The 24,817-nt window shown below is 48.9% G+C and overlaps 1 protein-coding gene across 2 annotated transcripts; it reads left to right on the top strand.

Annotated features, from left to right (window-relative positions):
* Positions 1 to 296: 296 nt before the first annotated feature.
* GPR20 (G protein-coupled receptor 20) lies at positions 297 to 23,614 on the top strand. 2 transcript variants are annotated; one of them, XM_035319774.1, is made up of 2 exons: positions 297 to 410; positions 22,266 to 23,614. In XM_035319774.1, the coding sequence occupies exon 2, from the start codon at positions 22,281 to 22,283 to the stop codon at positions 23,346 to 23,348; it is 1,068 nt and encodes a 355-aa protein (XP_035175665.1). In that variant the 5' UTR covers positions 297 to 410; positions 22,266 to 22,280; the 3' UTR covers positions 23,349 to 23,614. The 2 variants fall into 2 exon arrangements, with proteins under 2 accessions (XP_035175665.1, XP_035175664.1); XM_035319773.1 differs by lacking the exon at positions 297 to 410 and adding an exon at positions 11,292 to 11,507.
* Positions 23,615 to 24,817: the final 1,203 nt, after the last annotated feature.

The following is a 24,817-nucleotide window of genomic DNA, read 5'->3' as shown; positions in this document are numbered from 1 at the left end:
AGGTTTTGCTGGCGCAGGTGAGGAAGAAAACAGCTCCCTGCACAGATACAAGGGCCATGCCTCCAAACATCTCCATGTCCGGGTGGTGATCAACACACGGGGCCAGCTTGGCCTGGAGAAGCACCCTTTCATCTACCACAAGCCCCTAAAACTGCCTACATCACGAAATTCACCTCCAGCTCATCTTCGCTCCTCTCCCTCCCCAGCCCTCCCCTCCACCCTGAAGACATCCTTTGACCAAAAGGAGCCGCGGAGGCTAGGAAAGACACTGACGTCAATGTAAAAGTAAACCAAAGAGGTCTGGTTCCTGTATCGCTGTGCCGGGCTGAGCGCTGGAGAGCGAGCACGCTGTCGCTCGGTCGAGGAATCCAGGAGCGGGATCAGCAGCTGAGCTTTCTCATCCGAGCTGCGTAAGTACCGGCGGGGGACGTGCAGCGAGGGGGAGAGGGAGGGAGATTTACCAGCTGCAGCTTGGGAAGGCAGCCCTGGCTGGGCTGAGAGTTTGGAGGCACGCGGATTGGGATGGGAGTCCCTGCAAGCTGGGAAAAAGGAGGAAAAAGCACGTGGTTTTGGGTGCTGTTGGCTCCACACAGGTGGGAACGGGGACGGCAAGGAGCATCTCCTAATGTGCATCTCCTGATGAACATCTCCTGATGAGCATCTCCTGAGGAGCACCTCCTGCACCAGGTGCTGCAAGGGAAGGGGAGGGCTGGAGAGTTTTGTGCTGGTGCAGTGGGAGTCTCATCGAGGGAGATGTGGGTGAACTGGTGCAGGTGAAAGCCAAATTTGTGCTGGCCCACCTTCTAGCCAGGTACATATGCATGAGGATGCACATTTGACATGTATAAAGCAGGCTGCAGGCTGTGCTGAGAGATTCTGTATGAAAAAAATAAATATGAATATTTCTGGTGTATCTCCCTATTCTGACTACCTCTGTTGAGTCCAGCTACGTATACACGTACACATCTTGCAGATGTCCCCGTGTAGGGATGCAGAGCTAGACAGAGATTTTACACCCACACGATGAAAACGACGGTCTGAGAGGGCTCAAAATGAACTTTGCAACATACCATTAGGGAGCAGGAAACTTGGTATGGAAAGCACCCTTGCTTTGGATGTTCCTGAATGGGGGAAGCAGCTGGTGGGTGAAAGAGATGAATGGTCCCACGCGCAGCTGGCCGAGACGTGTCTGGCTGCAGTACATCATATAGAGAGCACCTCCTGTCGTGTACACAAACCATAGTCAGCGGCGGAGTGTGATGAATTGGAAATGCAGCTCTTTGGACCCATTTCAGCTGTGTTTTGGTAACATGAGGCGCCTTCTTTCCTAGCATTTCTCACATGCCAGGGCCAGTTTCTCTCCCTCAGCAAAAAGCTGTCCCTTCTCCCGAAATGGCCGCTCCTCCAGCAAAGCTGAAACTCCCCCATTCAAAAGTAAAAGGCAGTGGGCATAAAAGTTTAATCCCTATTACGTGTGCCTGATGGTCCCAATTGAAAACCACCGGGGCAAATGCCTCTGTCATCTAATATTAGATGCAAAAGGCTGCACCTCAGCTCCTGCTGCAAGCCCTGAGCAGAGCTGGAAGAAAACTAGGATGCCATGTAAAAAAGAGGCAGAAATGCCCACCACCTCCATGACACAGCATCCACAGGCACTGCCTTCAGTGGGAACCTCTTTACTAAGAAAAGAGATTTCTGTCTCCTTTGCCTGCAGAAATCTCTGCCAGCCCACAAAAGGGACAGCAAATGCCCTTCTTCCCTCCTCTCTTCCTACAAGGACACATGGCCACTTACTGTATTTATTAATTTATTAATAATTTCAGCATGTTTTGCTTAACTCCATTTGAGCCTCCTTTGCCTTTCTCCCCCCCCCTCCCCCATGTGTTGAGACAAAACACAGGGACGGAGCCATCTCTTCCCTCCCCTCAGAGCGCAAAGGCACTGAAAGCACCCTAAAAGCTTTCCTTCCCCTGTTTTGAAGACGGAGGCAAAGGCCAAGGAAGGAATTGTACACGAAACATCCCTCACGGCACGTTCTCCCGCAGGCGGCGGAATGGGGGAGGCTGCTGAACAGAGCAATAAATCCCACCCCGTGCACGTACAACGCCACCGTGGCGCTGCTCCCCCATGTGTGCACCACAGCCCTCTGAGGACAGGGATGAACCCTGGGGGGGTGCTGTTCTTGCAGGGACACGGGGCTGTCCTGCCCCTGTGTCCTCCTTCAGGGGGGAAGACAAAATCCTGCCCTCCAGCTGGTCAGAAGGGAGGTTGGCTGCCTGCATTTTAACAGGCTGGAGACACGTAGATGGGGATTTTCAGCAGGCAGGTGCTCAGCACATTTGGGGAAACGTCACCCTTTAAGGAGACATGAGTCCCAGCATCTAAAAATGCAGACGTCCAAATTCCCAAGCCCTTATTAAAGCGGGAGCCAGAACTCCCCCATGGGAGTAACACTCAGAAAAACACACAAAACACATATTGCTTGGACTTTTCTTTACACCAGGGCCAGTTTTTTTACATGCCCAGGTGTTGGGTTTAAGGAGAGGTAGAACCATGTATCACCTAAACGTGCATCTTAACAAACCTCCTGTAACATCTAAGGTCAGGTCTACAGCCCCATCTGAGGAACATCTGCTGCTTCTGCAAATACTCTAAGGACCCTGACACCTCTACTTGCTCTCTTTCACCTCCCCTCCAGTTTTCATACTTGGATTTTAATTTTGTGGCATTTCACTCAAAACAACCGATTAAGGCTACCCACAGAAAGAAAATCCTATCCACTGCTTAGCAGAGAAACTCTCCCCTTCCAGTAGGTCCTAGGGAGACACAGCAGAGCCCAGCCACACTTGACAAAGCCCCAAGGTCAAAGAAGTTGGGCTGGGATAAGGGGCGAGTGAGAGGAACAGAAAGGTGTGAAGCTTTGGGGCAGATGGGTCTGGGCTGAGCAGGGCTGGGTTACCAAAAGAAACAACATCACCTGGTGGGATGACACTAACTAGGGACACTGCTGTTCGATCTCAACATGATATTTATGGGGATCGATATTCCATTAGTGTATAGACCCAGAGGACTGAATTCTTTATTGCCTCTTACACATAATCCATAAAAGATGTGCAAGTCATCTATCATAGCCTCAAAGCGGCCATTGTCACACAACAAAAAGGGTGATTTCTTCCTCGTCAGTACAAAAGGATCTACTGGCAAATGTCCCTTCCTCTTCATGGCTCCAGCCACCTGCTCTGCAAATACCTGCCAGAAAGCTGGGGTTTTGGGACATGCCCTAAAGCCACCAAACGTGGGATATGACATCAGTCATCACTGAGTCCACTTGGGTTGTCAGTTCTCTCTGTAGGACACCTGGAGAGATGGATTTGGGTCTCCCTGGGGAGCTGCCCCATAGAGGAGCTGTCGCAAGTAGGATTTGGCCTTGTGGATGAGGGCGGGGAGGTTTGTTTAAGTTCTCTGCTTCATCCAGGACACCAAGGGCTTCATCTGGCAGGACGGAGAGGAAAACCTGGGTGGTTGCAGCCGGGGTTCACCTGCTTGCACTTGCAGAGTGGCAGTCCCCCGGGAGGCAGGCTGTCTCTTTTTCCCCTGCTCGAATAAGCCAAGCAATACATCTCCAGGAAAAATCCAGGCTGCCAAGGCACATCACGCTGTCTTCAGCCACCAGTTATGTAGATAAATTGTTTGTCATGAGAGTGATGAAGCAGCACAGCAAACAAACTTGCAGGAGCATGGCAGCCCGTTTTTCACACCCCAGGCTCAGGGCTTCCTGTGGCTTTGATCAAACACACCAAAATGTCTGCAGACTGCACTTGTGTTAGAGACAGACTCGGGAGCTGAAGCAAGTCAGCAAGGGGCAGAGCTTTCTTAGACACTGACCACATTCATGCAGTGCTGTGCAGGGTGAATTGAGCAAGTATCGATCGTGGGGCAAGCTCACACAGGGCAGGGTTGCATGGAGCAGGACTGCACAAGGAAAAGCCCAGGGAAACATGCTGCCCCCAGGCTACCCCTTCTCCCACCATCCCCAGATGGATTCTGAAATGCTGGGAGAGCTGCACAGGCTTTGCATATCCCACCCTGTCTCAGCCCTGCGTCCCGTGAAGCCACCGAGCAGCAGCCACCTCGGAGGATGCCCAGGACTGAAATAGCAAGGAGCAGACGTCAGGAGCCAGAGTCACTGGTGGGGAGAGGAAGGGGAGTCATGCTGCCTCTGGCCCCTGCCTAGATTAGGGATGTCTCATACCAGGGCTGCTCGCCTCCCACTCACCGCGGTATTAAGTTCTCCCAAGGAACAGGAGCTGCTAAGACACCAGCAGCAATAAATCCCGACGGTGTGACTCCTCGTGAGCAGCTTACCTAGGGAAGTGCCCGATTATTTTACACATGCTGATTTATTAATACACTCAGGAGGGCTTGAGCCACCACTTCTTGCCCAAGGGAGCTCAGCCATGGAGCTCAGCATCTCGACTCACGGTATTGGGGCTGATAAACGACTGGCCGTGATCGGATGGCATATCTAAAAATACAGGGCCTGCGGTTTATTTTTCTTGGAAAATGGAAAGACACCCAAAGAAGCAGAGCCCGATTTAGCAACCACAGCAGGCTGGATTTTTGCTTTAAAGAAGCCAGCAGAATGTGCCTGTAAGGAGGAGACACTTGGGTTGTGGTACAGTCATGGGTTTCACCTGCAGAGCCTTTTCCAAGGCACATATCCATTCATTAGACCATTTAACACTATTTATTACATCTAGTAGTGCTTTTCTAGGATGAAATCCTTCCAGGCGGTGCAAAGGGCCGCAGTGCATGGGTGCCAAATGGCACTTTGCAGCACCACCTGAAATAACAAAGACAGAAGCTAGGAGTAACGAGATGATGTTATGGAGAGGAACCATTTAGCAGTGGCAGGCTGAGCTTTTACTCCTGATAAAAAATTCACTTTGAGGCCAAAAACATGAACTGGAGGTCTTCCATACATCCTACCATCTCTTGCCCATACCTCAACGAGTTGAAGACGTCCTTGATAACTGGTAGTGATGACCTGCTCCTGTCCATAACCTCCTCCAAAGCAGAGAAAACTTTCCCCAAAATTTCCACCTGACCTGGGTCTACTGCAGGTCCCTTATGCCCCCTGTGAGGGATGAAATCCTATAGCAATCCTACGGCAAAACCCACCAACAGAACCAACAGTGCCTGCTGGATTCTGCTGCCCATCCACGGGTTTTCAAGAGAAAACTGACTGTGCTGGCATTGCAGTTTCTCATATCACATGCTAATTCCCTCCTCCACTTCCTGAAAAACTATCAAGAAAGGGGTATTTCTGCACCTTATGCTTAGAGGGGCCATTTCGATAATAGGGAAACTGAGGCACCTTCACAGGTGGTGGCTTTCTCGCCAGCGAGGCCCCTTGCACAGAGCTTGCTGTGGGAGCAGGGCCTGCCTGCAGGGACAGGAGCTGTAATTCCAAAGAGCTGAAAACACAAAGGGAAAAAAAAAATAAAAACTCCAAAATAACAGGAAAAAAAAAATCAGCAAATGTACCAGCTTCGTCCAGAGGCAGCAATTTTAGGAATCACTTGTAACCGAGCAGCAGCGGAGTTGGGTGGGGATTTTTTTGTTTTGTTATTTTTGTTGTTGTTGTTGTTGTTGTTGTTTTTCCAAATGGGGCCCTTTATTTTCTTCATGTTCCTATAGGGTTTTTCATCCCCGTGGAATTTCCTACCATAATCCACCAGATTTATGCTGCCCTATTCTGGACCAGAGCATCACTGAGCTCCACGTGCCTCTAACAAAAGGCAGCTCTGCGCAATCCCCACAAAGCAGGCGAACAAAGGGGACGGGAGAAGAGGATTAGCATGGGTTCAGCTTGCAGAGAAAAAGTACAGGGAGGGGACGTGATTTTCTGTAAAGCCATTGGGGGAGCGTGGAGCCAAAGAGCAGATTTTCTGACTCGCAGGCTTCCTGCCTCCTGGTTTCTGTGACTCCACGTGGCTCCGGGGCATGGGTTCAGCTGCTTGCACAGTGAAGGAGCCTGGCATTGAGCAGATGGTCCTGGCAGCATCTGCTAAATTGGAGCAGGTGGAGGTACCAGATTGGCCCCCTAAGGTCCCTGCTGCTTGCTTGCTGTATGTTTGTGAACGTCCTTTCAGTCCTCTGCACCCCACATCTACGCGCTCAGCTTGGGCTCACCAAATGCTGGAGGTGGGAAGGGACCTCTGGGGCCATCTGGTCCAGCCCCTGCTCAAGCAGGATGCCCAGGACCACGTCCTGGTGGCTTTTGAAGATCTCCAAGGAGGAGACTCCACAACCCCTCTGGAATACCACTTCCAGAGCTTGGTTCAAGGTTTTCTGGCTCAACCCTTTCACGTTGTGTTTCCTATCACCCCAAACACACAACCAGAGCACCAAGAGACACTTGGGGGTTCTGTTGACCACCCTGGAGCTGCAGCCCCGCACAGCCAAGCCCAGTGTCCTCCTGATTCCTGCTTTGCAGGCCTGGAGCCAGAGCTGGGCAAGAGCCACTCCACAGGGCCCGGCCCTGACCTCCTGGAGCATGTGTGCCCGAGTGATGCCAAAGCCCCGGCTGCCTGCATGGCTTTCCTCTCCAAGCACCCGTGTCCCTGTGCGCCCAGCGACAAACAAATCCAGCAGGGATTGCTTTGCTGGGAATGGGGAGAGCTCCGCGGTGAGGTTGTGACACTGGACGTTGTGTTCTTGGCAATTAGGTCCTGAAACTTTGAAAAAAATAGCAAGGAAGAAAAAAAAAAAAATGCAAGAAGTGGCTGCTGGCCAGAGCTGGGGGCATAAAGGTTAGAGGGAGACCTCACAAGGGGTCCAAAATGGTGATGGATAGCAAGGGGTGGTTGAGATGTGATGTGCTTTGTTGGGTTGCTGAAGGGTCTCTCCAGCTCTTTTTGTTGGTGTCTTGACTGAGGATCTTTGTCAGAAACCTCACTGGTGTGACAGCGGGGTTGATCTGGGCAGACTGAGCTAGAAAAGGGGATCCTGACCCCTCACAGAGTATGTCTATAGCAGGACAGGGCACATCCAGCTCTATACCCCTTGTCATACGAGAAATGGGCACAGGCAGGACCGATGTACCAGGACAGACCTCGGGGTCACCCGGAGAAGCAGCTCACTCCTCGTGCCCTGCAGACGCCTTCACATTTTTCAGCTCAGCAAAAATGCCACGGCCAGGGGAGAGAAACCCAGGGGGAGGAAATGCTCAGAAAATTCAGTTCCTAAAAAATGCAGCAGGCAGGCAGGAAACAGGCTCTTGCATACTTTCTCCCCCATGCCTGACTCACCCGCCGGGAGCCATGGACAACATTTGGGAACCACTTTTATTTCCCTGTTCCTCATCAAATGGACAAAGCACGGCTGCATCCCATCATCAGAAGCCCCCTGTCTGATCTCCCTCCCGGTGTAAACAGGATGGGGAGCCTGTTTGGAGGCTAAGGGTCCTTCTGGCCTTTGCTGTGCTCTGAGGATGCTGAGTGACAGCCCAGAGGGTGCTGGGAAGTGCCTGTGATTTCAGAGCAGTGCCTTGGCAGGAAAAAAAAGACTGCTGTCTGCTGAGCCTCTTATGTCAGGTAGGTACAGCTGCCTCTGGGCCCCGCTGAGAGGTAATTATAGGGGCAGCTGGATCATCTTTTATAGCTCACCGCAGCCTCTGTTGCTCATGCTGAGAAGCAGGTAATGGGATGCTGAATGTGATTAGGGGAAGCGGCCAGATCTCCTCCTCCTCTGGGAATAAAAAGCTCAGGTACCCCTTTGGTGTTTCTGCCCCAGCTTTGCAGGAGAGGGACAAGTTCTGGGAGACAAAAGAAGTTAGGGCAGGTGCTTTCATCCACCAGGCAGTAGCTCGGCACCTGCCGAACCCCGCTCAGCTCCGTGAGGCCCTGCAGCAGGGCTGGGACAGAAGCCAGCCTTTTGTTCCTCGTCCTTTGACAACGTTCCCACACTGCTGTCCAAGGCTTTCCTTCCAGGGGAAAGGAACACACGTCCGACTCGTTAATGGCAAGGAAGCGCGATGGGGTTGACCACGACCCTCTGCAAGGAAGGACATTCCTACACATTCGTGGAGAGTCTCAGTGTCTGCAGATTTTACCCTAAGCCAAATGTTGTGTAGTTTACAAGAGGAGCTGGGGAGGGTAAAATGGATGTAGGCTGTCCTCCATGCCATTAACTTTTCCTGCTGTGGTAAAGCACAGCATTTACTCACGTGGCAGGGAGCAGACTACATCCACATCATTCTTCCTCAAGCCTGCATCTCCGTTGGCTGGGCAACCTCCTCTACAAGCAGCCTTCTGAGGATGGGCTTGTGTTTGTGACTGTGGGCATTCCCTCTTCCCATTTCTCTTTCTGGTTTTCCTGCTGCCTCACGCAGGAGTGAGACAGTGGATGAACATTTTAGAAATACCTGTGTTGGAGGGAAAATGGGAAAATGTTTGAGAGGTGGGCTATGGGCATGTGAGTTCATGTTGTCTGAAGCAGCTAATCAAAAGAGGTTTCCCAGTCCACTGAGTGAAGATCCTACTCTTCTTGTGTCCTCCATGCAGTGAGGATCCTATCCTTTAGTGTCTCCATGAAGTCATGACCCTAAATAAAGGCTCCTCAACTTTTTGGGCTCTATTGCATTGGGTCTGGGTCCGGGAGCTACTTGGGTAGAAGCTCTCCTACAGCACTGAAAAAAGAATGAATTTCTGAGAATCTGTTCAGTCTAACTTCCCGACAAAAACAGCATGTTCAGACATGTTCATCCCCACCGTTACAGGATTGCTAGGAATTATTATGGGCCAGAAGCACTCTTCCATGCCCTGACTATTGTTATCCCATGTGCTAATTTCAGCTGATCCAATACCTCCTTCCACTTATACTCTCAAGGCATCCACTGCAATATTTGATATTGTTGCATACTCTTGGAGGTCTTTTCCAACCTTAATGTTTCTATGATTCTATGATATTGAGCCAAAAAGCTTGAAAATTTTCCACTTACTAAAGCTTCCCTTATTTTTCCCCTTCGGGAGCGTGATAAATGCCTGAAAAACAAGAGATGATGGAAGCTCTTCATTCATCAGCTACGGTTACAACTCCTCCCAAAGTCGAGTGTGGGAACTGTGCCTGGGCCAAAGCATGGCCCAGAACCCGGACGGACCTCCTCCACCTTAACAGCAGCATCTGCTTCCTGATAAGGCATGCTCTGCGCTATCTCAGACACAACTTGAAACTTTGCAGCTGTTGCCACTCCAAGTCTAGCTCTAAATTCAGCAAGGAGGGAGAAGCTGGGATAGTGGGGGAGTGACGGGCATTCATTATCCTGTGCATAAGGGATGGGAAGAAACTCTTGTGCATCACACAGAAGAACAAAACCAAGTTGGTCCTCATTTAGGAAGGGCCAGGAAATCCCAGAGCAGGTGAACTGAGTGCAGGTATCAATACCTCATCCTGGAGAAAAGTCTCCTCGCTTTTTTCAGTCTCGAATTTGTAACTCTAGAGCTGTTCCCTAAATATATCAGGATTGTTGACACGCTAGTAGAAAATTAAGCATTTGCTACCATAGGCAATAAGAACAATAGGGTACAAGTTCACCCTCCCCACCCAGCGCTGGTTGGTTTCTTCTCTTTCGTTCTTCATCTTGCCCAGCTCCCAAGAATGAAGGAAGTGAAGGCAATTTTATTAGCCAGAGATGACTCATGGAGGCCCTCCAATCACACTTGCTTTCCAAGTCATAAGGAAGTGAAAAGCAGATGAGATCCCAGGCACGTGCCTGAGCTGGAGGTCAGTTGTGAAGGCTGGGATGCCTGCATCAGGGAGCACGTAAAGTCGAGGGGGATGCTCCTGAACGTGGGGGAAGAATCTGCCCCTCATTCTGAGGAAACTCAAAATAGAAAATCGATGAAATAACCAGACTTAAGAGATCGGCTCAGACTTCCTGGGAAAGATCCAAGGGTGAAAAACTAATTCCAGAAAATGAGGTCAACCTTCTCTAATATCCATAGCTACTGTTTTTGCTCCAGCAAGACACGCATGTGTGGAGTTTACCTCTCCGCTATTTATGGATTTGGCCTCTTGACCTGGAATTCAATGCCTCTCAGTTGATCTTGTTGTGTTGTGACAGGCCATGTCCTGCCTCTTTGTTGTCTTGGCACCAGAGTGGTCTTTATCTAAATGGTGCAGGAAGACAGCAGCCAAGGGCTGGCACTAAATTCCTATCCATTCTCCCTGTCCTTCTAAATAACTACATTTGATGAAATGTTTTGCTTTGTTTTTTTTCACTGCCTTTTTTTTCCCAAGAGGGACCCCTAAAGCTCCTGTAAAGCCTCTTGGAAATAACATCTGTGCATCTTTGACGCCTGCCCCTCAGAAGATGGCTTTTTTGGTACCCAGTCTAGACCAGAAAACATCCCATCATGAGGGGTGGTCAGAGATTTGGGAGATTTGGGTCCTTACAGTATCGGTCCACAAAGACATCTTGAAAGCTGGTCCAGATGTGTGGCTTGGGCCTGTCTCAGCAAGGTGACCCTTCATTATGTTGTGCCCAATCTTATGTTGTGCCCCCTCTTCTCCTGCAGTCGAGTGTGAAGGAAAACTCAGCTCCAGGCTCCGATGCCCACAGTGACTCTAGCACCAGAAGGAAAGGGCTGTGTGAGGATGGTCGAATGTGCTGGGGAACTTCAGGCTGTCTATTTGCACCCTCAAATAGCCTTCACTCAACCCCTTCAACCTAGTCCACGGACAGATCTGATCAACCCCTCTCTCAAATGACTGCAGCCAGAAGTCACCAAGGCGTGCAAAGTCACCCTTCATCTCCCTCTGCCAGGTCCTTTCTTAGGGTCTGGACAGCTGGGCTGGTTCAAAGCACGTCCCAGGCATCATGTATTTGGTTCAACACCTTCCTGTGAGTGCCAGGGATGTTTCTATCTAATCCCAGTTCATGTAGGGAAGACAAAAAGAGAGGTATTTCCCTCCCGTGTCACACGGTGGTGGCTCGGTGACTTTGCAGTGGCCTTGAGTTTACTGAATGCTCAGCAAGGAGATTTTGTTCCCACAGAGACATAGGAAAATTGACCTGGGGAGGGGACAGGGTGGGCAGCAACGTCACTGTTAGTTCACTAGAGAGGTTCAGGCATTAGCACAGCGAGGAAGGCTGGAGCCCTCTCTAGCATTTCCAACACTTCATAAATTTCAGAGAGATTTAGGGCAAGGAGCCAGATGTTCAGGGAGAAATTCTGAACACTAAAAGACAAGTGGAAATATTTTTTTTTTTTTTTTGGTAGTGTGTATTTTTTCCCATTAGTTGCAAGGCTATATTTAGAAGGGGGGGGGGGGGAGACAGAGAGCGCACAAGAGAGATTAGGCATTTCTTCATGTTCTGTAGTCACTCCAGTTGTTCTGCTTGTAGGAACAGATGTCTCTTTCCTGGGGCGATAGCAGTCAGGTCCACGAGGAAATTTTCTTACCAGCAGCTCCTCTGACATAGAAGGGAGATCGGGCCAGAGGTAAGTCAGTCCACCGTGGAGGGATAGATCAGAAGATGCTATGGGATGTCGGTCCCAAATGGGGGAGCGAGTGATCGGGGAGGTGGCAGAGAGGGGGCAGAAGGGAGATGCTGAAGATGTGACCCCAAGCCTGGAAATTGAGGTTATCATGGTAGGGAGCCCCAGCAGGGTGAGGTGGAAAGAGCATGTTGTTGAATATGTGGAAGAGCTGCTTGCAGAGCCTGTGGCTCTGCCCTTGCTGCAGGTGTGGAAGATCTCCAGAAGGTGCCCGGGCTGCACCATGGGGCTGCTCTGCCCACATTGTGAGCTTCCCGTTGTGGGGTTTTGGGGCTGTGCCATGATATTTGTCTGTTTTCCAAGGAGATGGGGGGTGATGAAAGGTATGCAAAGGTGCTGGTTTCCCCCCAGTGAAAAGTACTATGCTAGCCCTTGTGAAAGTGGGGGGCTGTTTCGTTTGTGTCTGCGTAATGAAATTTGGGGAAAATAAATTTGTGCAGGTTTTCGAAGCCAGTAGATAAGTCAGTGCATTGCATGGCTCAGGGGACTGGGGGCATTTTATCTCTGGCCACACAGAAGGGTGCAAGTTCAGCTCTAGGAAAGATGCAGTTTTCTTTCTCTGAATCATCTTGCTGGGTCAGCCTAGGGAGAAGCAGATTCTCTCCAAGATCCTTAACAGACTTCTTCAGAAATTCTCCCTGCTTTTATAGCACCACATCCTTCAACACCTCAATGTTTTTTTCAGATTAATCCAGAATTTGCAAAACCCTTAAGGCACTAGGTGGGGAGCTGTCTGCACAGCACAGTGACATACATGCCTAGGGAGGGAAACCACAGCAGCCAGTCCCCAAAAGGTTAAGATCTGGTAATCCATCCTGGGATTCCTCAAAAAAATGTCTGCTCCCTGGGTTAATCATGGCTCCGTGCCTCAGTTTCCCCCTTCAGCCAAGAGGGCAGCATGGCTTGAAGTGAGCACTGGGCTGCAGAGGTGCATCTGTGCTGGGCTGGTCTGCTGCTCGTGGGGAGGTGCAAGCACACCAAAATTTTCATCTTCTGCACTCCCCTTTGTCCCCAGCTGCATTTGTGTCACCTCCTCTACTCCATGGGCATTCAGCTTGGCTTTTTCTGTCCTGGACCATACAGAGCCGCAGGTATTGCCCGAAGGCAAACCTCTGCTGCTGCTCTTCCCCAGCGTCCTGCTTGGGCTTCTTGCCACAGGACAGAGCCAGCAGGCAGCAGGAGGCAGAGATGGAAAAGTATTCATAGATAGCTAAATTTGCAATTAAAAACTTCCTTTTCAAAAACAAGGGGTAGATCACAGGCCTGATGTCACTCAGTTTAAACTCCCATCGTGGTTGTGTACATGCCTGTGGAGTTCCTGGATGTGCCTATATGGTAAAACTCACTGCAGGGCTCTCCTTGGACACAGCCAGGACAGCTTTTATTCCAAACTGACATTTCTAGCGTTGTGTCCCAGCCACCCTTGAAATGTTAGATGGATTACTCTAATCCCCCAAAAAATCAAATGCATTTCTCTTGTACTGCTGCAGCTTCCCAAGAAGACAGGCACAGATACATTTCTACTGGCTAGACCTACCAAACTCCAAGCCCATTAGTTTCTTTCCAGATTTAGCTTTAAAAAGAATTTTAAAACTTCTTGGAAGTTTGTTTTTTGTTTTGGTTTGTTTTGTTTTTCCCAAATAAAGATGTACTTTCCCCTCCTACTATACTAGTCCACTAAGGACAGAGAGGGATCCGAAGAAGTCATGCTCTGATTTACAGAGCTAAAAATGCTCAGTACCTGCTGCAGAGATGTCAGACCATGCTCCCTCGTGACAGATGGCACTTGGTAGTCCTGGCAAGCTATGAGATACTGATTTTTGCAATGCTAACAGCATGGTTTATGGGCCGTTCACCAAAATACAGCAATTCTGTCACTCCATGGCCAGGATCTGGTAAAGCAGAAAAGAGGGATGTGAAATATGCTGTGGTATCCGTAAGTTGTTGTAGACATCTAAATGTTGTCCTAAGATGTCTGGACAAGAGGGAATGGCCTCAAGTTGCACCAGGGGAGGTTCAGGTTGGAAGTTAGGAGAAAATTACTCTCTGAAACAGCAGTCAGGCATTGGGATGGGTTGCTCAGGGAGGTGGTGGAGTCACCATCCCTGGGGGTGTTCAAGGACAGGTTGGACATGGTGCTTAGGGACATGGTTTAGTGGTGACATTGGTGGTAGGAGGATGGTTGGAACAGCTGATCTTGGAGGTCTTTTCCTACCTTAATGATTCTGTGATTAGCACTTCTAAGGCGACTTGTACAAGCAAGCTTCATAAGAGATGTGCTGAAGGACCTCTGTTTGCCCACCACTGTGTGTGGGTCTGGAGAGGCAGGGGACCTGCAGCTTGTATCAACAATCCCACTTTGTTCACTTGTACCTGCATGTCTGGGCTCCTTCTTTCAAAGTCTGAGGCATTACTGCTGCAAATGGGCACAGAGGAGGTATAAGCTGCGCAGAACTCCGCCAGCATGTGAATTGCCTGCTCTGTGTATCTTTGGGAGCCTCGTTCCCTAATTTCCATGCATGCTCTGATCAGGGATGGACAATGTAGATCCGTCAGGTTTAATATAGATTGTCTCTGGGGTGTCCCGGACTGGCCATCCATCCATCACCTGGTGTTCAGCAGCCAGCTCAAGCCCAAATGCAGAGAGCAGACAAATCGAGCCAAAAGCCTCCCTCCTGGTCACTTTGCTCTGGGAAGAAGAGGAATGTGGTTGTGTTCCCACTCCTCTAACCAGCAGGGATCCTTCATCAGCTTGGATGACCTGTTGGACTAAATCATTGAGCAGGTACCCACAGGCTACTGCTCGTCCCCAGCAGAACCAGGCAGCTCACTGAGGACCTGAGTTTGTCCTTGGGTTTTTTAGGAAGTGTGGGGTACACCTGTGTGCACAAATAGCATTGAACACAACAGGGTGGGCTAGAAATATCATAAAATCATTAAGGTTGGAGAAGACCTCCAAGATCATCTGGTCCAACCATCCCCCTACCACCAGAGTCACCCACTAAACCATGACCCTAAGCGCCAGGTCCAACCTTTCCAATCAAATCACAACTCATGGTAACACCCATGGCCCATCCATAGCAGGGTGTTAGAGCTGGAGGACCATGGGTGGTCTTGCTGGGCCCATCAGACAGGAGGCAAATGGCTCAACAACATCACGGGATTGCCAACTAACATTGCATTACGTGGCCTAAAGGACAGCATCTGGTCATGCCTGGGCCAGGACATGCAAACTTTATCTCCAGCCAGCTGGAAATCTGATTCTGAAGAGCAACTAGAGAGCTGCAAAAGTCAAGGGCAATCACGATGTGGCTGAGTGGTGCTGGCACCAGGCAATCAGCTACTATCCATCCCCAGCCAGGCTGGTTCTGCTGTAAGGAATATGTGATTTGTTGTAAATCTGAAAATATTTAATACCAGGAAAAAAAAATAAGAGGCAAGCAAAGCACTCTGAAAGAAGCCATTCGGTCCTTTCAATGCCAAAGCAATTGTGAATTTGCAAGGAAGAAGACCTAAATGAAAGGATGTGTGGTGGAGAGTGCAAGTAAACTCCTTGCAGGTTCATAATGGTTCATCTGGCCGTACTCAGTGCCTAGTTGGGTGTTTGTCAGCTCTGGCTTCCTCTGTCCTCCCAGCGTTTTTCAATCTGTTGGCTAATTTCAACCAAAGTCTGGCAGAAGGGAAAGATCACCTCCATTTTCAGGATATTAGGCAACAACGAGAGGAGAAAGTTAAACAAGTGCTGGAGCCAAGGGAATCGCTGGAACGTGAATGCTCATTAAGGCGGCCTGGTGTCCACATGGGAAAAAGCTATTAATAAGCATCTCAAACAGAGGAAAGCTTTCATCCAACCCTTTGAGCCACTGCAAGGCACAAAACCATGAGAAAGCAGGTGTCATTTCATCTGACCCTCACAGAGCCGTGTGTTTTGTGTCTCCAAAGCGCCTTTTAGTTCCACAGCCTCGAAGGAGGAGGAATAATCCTACCCTGGACTGGGTTTGGCAGTTTTCAACTGCAATTCTCCCACAGCCAGGTGTTTCATACACTTCGTCCAGCCACCCTCAGACCAGGGGGCTTCATCAGTGCCCAGAAACCAAGTGAGAGCAGAGATGTGATGCCCTCAAATACAAGATCCTCCCCACCCCGGGAATAGCCTCATTTCTGCTTTGGGGTGGGATCTTTCTCCTCCAGACATCAGCTCACAGCCTTGGGGGCTAGATGGGAACCAGCTTTTCCCTGCTGGCAGCTGGATTCATTCTCTTTCTCTCCCTTTCTCCCTCCGTTCCCACTGTCAGCAAACCCACCCTCCCCAGGCTGACAGAATGAGCCCTACCATGTATAGGGAAAGGTCCTCAACATGCACAAAAACACCATATTTGGCCAGTTTGAGCCCGAGTTGAGTGAGAGCTTGCCAGAAGGAGAATCAGACAATTTAAACGGAAAGAGAGTGAGTTTAACCCTTCGTTTATAAATAGGATGATAAATCACCTAGGGAACTTTAAACAGGGAGAGGCTGCAAAGCTAAACACATGCTGCTGCCATGCCAAGGTTAGCAGGCAGGACAGGGTGAGGGGGACAGGGGGATGATGGAGGAGCCAGTTTGCCAGGTCAGATGGTCAGATTCAGGACAGGGAGATGAGGAAAGCTGAAGCTGTTTATACTAAACAACGCTTGCTCTCACTTATTAATGTCCTTTTCATCTTTCCCATCCCAGTGCATGGCTTTCTGGTTCTCTCTGTATGCAGAGATGCTATCTGCACGCACCAATAAATAACTCTTTTGGAGAGTGGTTAGGACGAAAGCTCCACTGCATGACCTGCCTTTTCTTTTGTATCCCGTTATTTGAATTGCTGAGCTAGATCCAAAAGTCCTCCGGGTCAAGGAAGCAACTCCTGACGATTTCAGCAAGCAGAAGGTCAGGCTTAGGGCTGATGCAGAGCTAAAAGTCGGGTGGAAAGAAATAAAGGACGGCCAAGGATATCCTCCTGGGGCAGATGTAGCACTGAGCTGCCTGTGCTGAGTGAACAAGAGGGATCCAAGCAGCAAATGAGCAAGACAAGAGGCAGCAGGTCCTGCTTTCAGCTCAGAGACCATCTGTTTCCTATTTGGCCCAAGAACGATGGAATTGGTTGCATCATGCAACGATGAATAAGTATGTCAGAGCAGGTCCCTGTCTCCCAGTGCTGAGCAGGGACCTTTATCAGAACAAGGGAAGCCAGGTCAACCTCCCGTCTCCATCCCTCCCCTTATCCCGTTCCTACCCAGATGCCTACTGTATTTTAAGCAAATGCTGCTCACAGCCAGCCAGACAAAATCCAGCCTGAGAGGTATAATATAACAGCACAGGCTAACTGGAGCACACAGACAGCCCTCCGATGGGAGGATATTTACCCATCACGGACTTTGCAGACTGCCAGCTCCACGAAACAGGGATTGCATGAAAATCTGGGGAGCTGCGAGCTGATTTAGGCATGGAAAAGCCCAGCTCCAATCTCTCTGGGCATTTTAGGAAGAGGGGTGGCATAAGGGCTATCAACTCCACAAGAAAGGTTGACTATGGTTCCTGTAGCTCTTCGTGAGTTCATGCTACAGCTGCAAGCCATGAATAGGTACCATAGCAAAACAGAGTTTTTTGGAGGCTGCAAAGCTTCTCATGTGCTTATCCACGACCCTCACTGACTGCTCCATGGTTATGTATAGTTGAACTGACCCCCCTTTAACACCTGCATGAGTATTTCTGATGGCAGAGACAGAGAGACCTGATTGGGGTAATTTTGGACTTGGAAATGTGGGTATGGGGGCAGAATTGGAAACCTTTGGAAATGTTCACGTTTCCTCAGACACGAGGTCACGCTGCCTTTCTGTTCAGCCTGCTGCAACATGGGGCAATGTACCTTTGTCAAGTGCTTGGAGACCCAGAATGGAAAAATACTTAGTAGCTGTTAACCAAGGGTTTGGTCCAGCTCCATCTCATTAAAAGCACTCAGAAGAATGCCGTTGCTTTGCCAGTCAAGCTCTCCATCCTCGCTGTTTGTGAGCAATCCCACAGAAAAAAAAAAAGAAAAAAAGAAAAAAAATAAAAAAAAAAAAAAAAAAAGGCCATTTACCCAAACATCCATCAGCAACAATTTGATTAGAGGAAGACTTTTCCCCCTGCAGCCCGAGAGCAGCTTTTCCATCGCTCGTCAGTGAGGAAATCTTCAGAATTACTTACATTTGTCAGGGTTTCTTTCATGTAGCTGCTCGTATTGTGAGCCCAGGCGGGGCAGCGATAGAGTAGGAAGAGACATCAGCTCTAACACAGCTCCTCCGTTACAATTTGGCAAAGTGCTGCCTGTTATTCTTTTGGGTGATTACAATATCTGGAGTTTATTTCACTGCACACGGAGCTCAGTGGAAGAGGGGACTATGTAAGCCAGCACACTGTGTATGCTGATGATTTTCATTTCTGTGTATGGGCAGTACTCATAGGGGATAATTTCCTATTAGGCTAAAGGGCCCTACAAACCTCAATAGCATTATGAGGATGGGGCACATTTGAAGGCAGTTCTGACTGCCTTCTACTGACTTCACTGAAGCAGGAAAAGAAAAATGAAAGATGAGTATCAGGTTCTCCTGAGAAGGGATCTGAGACTGAAGAAAAAGCTTGCAGAAGAGGCAAGCTACTAACAAGATGTAAAATCAGAGCAAACAGCCAGTGCCTTACGGTTACAATAAGAAGACAAATGTACACGCAAGTCAACACCCTCAAGTGCCTCCTAGAGGGTGGGATGGGTGATTTTGTCTTCTCCCCTTGCTCACCTATCTCTATGAACACAGATATACAAGCTCGTGCTGCACTCGAGAAGCAATGGAGTCTTTATTTCCTCTTTTGCACGGGTGTAGTGGCTTCTGCAGTGCTCCCTGTGACAGCATTTGCAAAGGGAAGCCTGGGAGCAGATCCAGGCATCTGCTGGTTTCAGTTTGTGTTTGTAATTAAAGAGCCACACAAACAAACAGAGCAGATCAGATGGTGAGAATATTAGAAAATCATAAGAAAATGGGCCAACTTTCTACATCCTCCCCATGCGTCTTTCTCAGGTGCCACACTTTGCGATTCCACTGCCTTCAGGAAGTCTTGGGTCTGTTTCTTCCTGTCACTTACCATCAGCATCCTTGGCACAAAATCAGAAGAGACAAGACTTTTCCCCAGGAGTCTGAAGGCTAGGTCAGACCCAGACAAAATAACGTAAACACATGTGCGACGTTGGCTGCTGCTAGAGTTCAGTGCAGGGGGAGGTAACCCAGGCTTTCCAAAACACATGTTCCAACATCTGGTTGCTGATGGAGATGTCCTAAGTGCAAAAGTGGATAGAAGTCAGGACCATTCCTCTTCGCCCAGCAGTTATTTGGGACGTCTGACACCAGGCTTCAGGATTTCAGTCCTGCAGAATAATTTGGGACTGGGTTTGATTTCAGGAGGGCTTTAGTGATTGAGCATTATCCATTCCAATGGGCAACCCAAATGAATGGATTTGAGCTGCTACATAAACATGACAAATTTCCATTTGCTTATAAACATCCTCCCAGGTTCAAGGATATTAAAACCCAGCTTTCCTTTTTTACCACCTCCACCGACTAGATGAGAGGCAAGAAGAAAGTAGAGCAGCCAACAGACCCAAGGCTGGCTGACCTAGGACACCTGATGATGGCAAAGTCAATTATGCAAACATCTCCAGAGGGGAGCCTGACGGCAGACCTAAATTCTTAGTCCTAATCTCTGCTTTTGCTCCACAGATAGTCTGCTTTAAGATCACTCCAGTGAATGATACAGAAAAATAAAATAAAATAATAATAATAATAATAATAATAATAAATCACGATTGTCTGTGACATCCCATGAGGACTCTTCATTGAAGGGCTGACCATGTACCAAGCACACTTCTTTCCCAACCCTCTCCAAGGTGAGAAGGAGCAGGAAAGCAGCCTCCCCTTCACCATTCAGCCCTCCCCAGAAGTTTGCCTGCCCATATCCTGACTCTATTCATCAGCACAGCTCAGAACTTCTCTGTTGGAAAGGACCTGGGCATTACACAAATGCAGGCTGGGTGGAGAATGGATTGAGAGCAGCCCTGAGGAGAAGGTCTTGGGGGTTGATGAGAAATTCAACATGAGCCAGTAGTGCATGCTTGCAGCCCAGAAAACCAACTGTGTCCTGGGCTGCATCAAAAGCAGCGTGGCCAGCAGGGGAGGGAGGTGATTGTCCCGCTCTGCTCTGCTCTCATGAGGTCCTACCTGGAGCCCTGTGTTCAGCTCTGGGGCCCCCAGCATAAGAAGGACACAAACCTGTTGGAGCAAGTCCAAATGAGAGACAAGAGGCTGATCAGAGAGCTGGAGCACCTCTCCTATGAAGAGGATGGGAGAGTTGGGGTTGTTCAGCTTGGTGAAACTCCGGGGAGACCTTACAGCGGCCTGCCAGTACCTACAGGGGGGCTAGAGGAAAACTGCGGAAGGACTCTGTCAGGGAGTGTGGTGATAGGACAGGGGGAATGGTAGGTTTAGATTAGACATTGGGAAGAAATTCTTTACTCAGTGGCGAGGCACTGGCACAGGCTGCCCAGAGAAGCTGTGGATGCCCCATCCCTGGAGGTGCTCAAGGCAGGCTGGATGGGGCTTTGGGCAACCTTGGCTGGTGGGAGGTGTCCCTGCCCATGGCAGGGGGGTGGAACTAGATGGTCTTTAAGGTCCCTTCCAACCCAACCCATTCTATGATTCTATGATTACAGTTGATTTTAAGCTGGAAAAAAAAATAAATAAAAATAAACAGCAAGTAGTGTGTTCTTACAGCTGACAAGACAAAGTGAAGACAGCACTACATCAGGAGGATCATGCTCAGCAGATTGAGGGGACATATTACCTCCAATAATTCAGCACTGGCGAGGTGTCCGCTTGCTTCCACTCCGTTCAGGGGAATGTTGAAAGACAGCAGACAGTTACCAGATGGGAGGAACCAGGTACATTCTGGGGCCAACCAGCTGGAAAGCAGCTTTGCAGAGGACTTGGGGTCCTGGTGGAAGTCTAGATGCACACGAGCCAACAATGAACCCTTGTGGCAACACTCTTAGTGTTGCCTTAGGAGGAACATTCCCAGGAGGTCAAAGGAGATGATCCATCTCCTCTGCTTAGCATTCAAGAGAGCTATGTCCAGCCCAAGGAATTCTGGCTAGAAGGACTTTGTCATTCATTAGCCCAACAAACAAGCTCTTGGTGGCTGGCCACCAACAGCCTGAAGCCTCTCGCAGGCAATAGGACACCCTCAGGCCATCATCCAGATCCCCAGAAGCAGCAAAAAAGGATTAGTGCAGATAGAAATTCAGCTGCCAGAGGATGCGGCAAGCTTGGAGGAGAACGATATCAGGAACCCATTAACATCTCAAGCCTTCCCCATTGAGACACACAGCCCAGGCACACCACGGTTCCCGCAAGCCCAGGGAGATGTGTTTGCAGCTCCTTGTCTCCTCGCCCTTCCGCACTTGGCTCTTCGGTAACAGGGATTTCAAACCCTCATAACTCAAGTCTTTCAGCATCATTCTCTGCTGATTCAAGCTGATTTTTTTAACCTCACAGTCCTGCTCAGCTGCTTTGAGATATTCCAGACATTTTTCAACCATTTATTTTTATTGAAACCAGCCAAGTCTCTGTATATATTGGGCTTTTTTTTTTATCTTTTTAATATACAAATCAGTTTAAAATAGTGTGTAAGTCAGGAATGATTTGCAAATTAAACTGTCAGACCCTGGCAGGAGTGGTGGCTGACGCCCCTGGTTGAAATTTCCTGGCTGCTGTTGCTGTGAGTGCAGATCTCTAGAAAAATGCCACACAACCTGCTTGTGTTTTCCTGGAAACTTCAGCCACCCTTTGCTTTTAGGAAAGTCTCACCATTCCTGAAGATGCTGCTGCAACTCTCTAATGGGATCATCTGGTTAAGAGAAGGGATGGGATATTTTAGGAGTCAGACAGTGGGGCTGTGGTTGTGCCAAAAGGTTGGGCAAATGTCTTCTGCTTGCCAGCACTATCCTGCTCCCACGGCAGGGCAGAGAGAGGCCCCAGTTAGGAAGAAACTGCTCCCATGAAGAAAGAACTCAAAAATCGAGTGCCTTATTCAGGACGTAAGACTTGGTAGGACCCTTATACTGGTCTGACACTCCCTCCCACAGCAGCAAATGGACTGTGCATCAATGCACCCTGATTACCCTCAGCAACCCCGTCCACTTCTCTGGGCCACTGGCCATGTGGTTGGCCCAGGTATGACACAAACCCCTTAATTTCCCTTCTCCTCTCTGCCCCCCTTTGGCATAGTTCACTTCTCTCTTCTTGCTCAGGTCTTAAATCCAGTTTTGAACAGGGCAGGGGAAGAGCAACTTGAAGTGCGGATCGCACTGTTTTGGGATTCCCCAAAACACCCTTGAAGTGGGGACTGCACGCCTTCCTCAGAACACCCAGCTGGAACCACTGGAAGACCGTAATTACAAAAACAGGTATTTTCCTAGCAAGTACCAACCTGCCACTTAGTGTATTGACTGATAAGCTGCCTAGAGAGTACAGCAATACATATAATTACCAAGGATGTGCAAATACATTGGTTAAAATGTTCTCAGGACAAGATTCTGAGCCTTAAGATGTGATATATCCATCAATAACCCTCTGTTTCTTCTGTTCCAGCTTGCTGAGAAGGCAATGACCATGCCGACCTCCTCCACCCAACTGCCAGCTCTTGACCATATCAATGCCACCCAGCGACCCAACTCCAGCATCTACTTGTTCTCCATGTTCATCCACCCTGACGAAGACCTGTACAGAGAATTTTACAGCCTATCGATTGCCCTGATGGTGGTCAATGCCATCATTTTCCTGGTGGGTGTCGTGCTGAACAGCTTGGCACTGTATGTATTCTGCTTCCGTACCAAGACAAAAACCACCTCTGTTATTTACACCATCAACTTGATTGTTACTGATCTCTTGGTGGGCTTCTCCTTGCCAGTCCGGCTCATCATGTTCTACAGTGCAAGGGACTGCCAGCATTGTTCTTTGGTTCATATCTTTGGCTACTATGTCAACATGTACTGTAGCATCCTCTTCCTGACGTGCATCTGTGTTGACCGCTACCTGGCGATCGTACAGGTGGAGGCCTCACGTAAATGGAGGAACCCCACCTGTGCCAAGGGGATCTGTGTCTTCATCTGGATCTTTGCTACCGTAGTGACTTTCTCCATCCTCACCACGGCAATACAGTTTGCCCAGTGCTGCCTCTCCAAGATTCTGGTCCTGATGGTCTGCGAGTACTTCTTCCCCCTCATCATAATCATCTTCTTCACTGCCAGGATTATGTGTGCTCTCTCCAAGCCCAGCCTCATGCACCAGAGTCGGGAGAGGAGAATGAGGGCTGTGCAACTCCTTATCACCGTCCTCATCATCTTCATGATCTGCTTCACTCCTTTCCACGTGCGACAGGTAGCCATCTCCATAAACTCCAACATGTCCCATAGGGTCAGCCTCCTCGTCTACCATGTGACGGTGACTCTGAGTAGCCTCAACAGCTGCATGGACCCTATTGTCTACTGCTTTGTCACCAACAACTTCCAGTCAACCATGAAAAACATCTTCAGGAAAACCGAGCCAGAGCAAGCCACTGTGGACATCCTGGGCACGAACAAGAACTCCAAGGGCTCCAACGCAATCATCGCATTCTCCAACACAATAGGAAGCCCTGTGAGCTTGCCATCACCAAGCAGTGTCCAGATTTAACCTACTTCCAAGGGGACTTGCTGCAGGAAGCCGGCATAATGATGCTGGAACATTGCTAGGGTGCATTGTACCATTGCCTGACATCTTTTTTTAGGGTGAGGTTCAGAATGACGGTGGTGGAATTTATTCCTCAGAAACATTGTGGTCTGTTTGGAAATAGAACTTGCAGTGTGGTTAGTACCAATACAAAAGAGAGATTATTAATTACTGTTCCCAACAGGAATGTTTTCTTTGTATTTTAATACAGACATTTTGCTAGCAACGAATTCCTTACTGTGGTTTTCTTTTCCTGTTTGACATTGTAATGATGACTACGAGTCCTATTATGACTTAGAAAGCAGTAAATCCCTCTGTTTTCTATGAAAGCTTTCAGGCCTTGGGCATGTGCTTAAGGGTAGAGGATAAAAGTGATGCTTCCAGAGCTATCCAAGACTTTAGATGCCAGTGGAGTGGGGCAGAATTATTCTAACCCACCTATTCCCAGTAACTACTCAGTTGTTTCTGAAAAAAGTCTGAACTTTCTCAGGGGAGAGATTGTGAATTCAAGCTGTAATGCCTCCTCTCACTATTTAAGCTATAAGAAAAAAAAAAAAAACATACGTGGGTGTGTATGTTTTCATGCACGTTTTCTGGGCTTGGGGGGACGTAAAGGATATGATCCACCTTTATTTGGATCCCTAAATCCCCTAAATTGCAGATGAGCATACAAAAAAAAGCTGTGAAAATGAATGTTCTTTCCAGCAAACTCTGCTGCTCAGCTCTCTCTCCCTGAAGAACAGCCAAGATGAAAAGCAGAACCAGACTGTGATGCTATACTATCTGTGTCTGAGTTTTCTTCCTGGCACATTGTGAAATCAGGGCTCGCAGTCCTAATTCCCTCTTTCGGTTCATCCACTCAGTCATTTAAATGCTGATGCTCCCAGGGACAGAAAAAGATTCCATCTCAAGCATCCAGGTCAAAACTCACCCCAGCATAAAGCCTCTAGGATGATTTAGGAGCCATGTTTGAAAGGTATGTGAGGATATGGATGCCAGGAAATTCTGTCCAAAATAGTGGGCAAATGTCCTCATTTGGACTTTACCAATTAAACCACGCCAATACTAAAATTACCCTAGGGAAAGGTCAAAACCTGCAGTGGGACATGGTTTAGTGGTGACAGTGGTGGTAGGGAGATGGTTGGACCAGATGATCTTGGAGGTCTTTTCCAACCTGAATTATTCAATGATCTTCAAGTATCCCAGAGCACTCCCCAGGCACAGACACTTCTGCTTGGACAGCTGAGACCTGTGCCTGAAATAAAATTATATATCTACAGTCTACAAATGGGCAGTGTTCACTCAGCTGCCGAAGGACCTGCAGGTGCCCCTTCCAGGATCAGCATGACATGGTCAGCTTCAGCCAGACCATTAACTTGGGCTCTTGTGGGTCCTGGGGCACTGCAATTGTCACTGTCGGGGATGTGACTTGT

This window comes from Oxyura jamaicensis, chromosome 2 (assembly GCF_011077185.1).
Source record: "Oxyura jamaicensis isolate SHBP4307 breed ruddy duck chromosome 2, BPBGC_Ojam_1.0, whole genome shotgun sequence".
Lineage (NCBI taxonomy): Eukaryota > Metazoa > Chordata > Aves > Anseriformes > Anatidae > Oxyura > Oxyura jamaicensis.
This window is presented reverse-complemented; position numbering and strand designations above follow the sequence as displayed.

Coding starts and splice junctions, on each gene's coding strand:
- GPR20 (XM_035319774.1), top strand. CDS start 22,281: ATGACCATGCCGACCTCCTCCACCCAACTGCCAGCTCTTGACCATATC.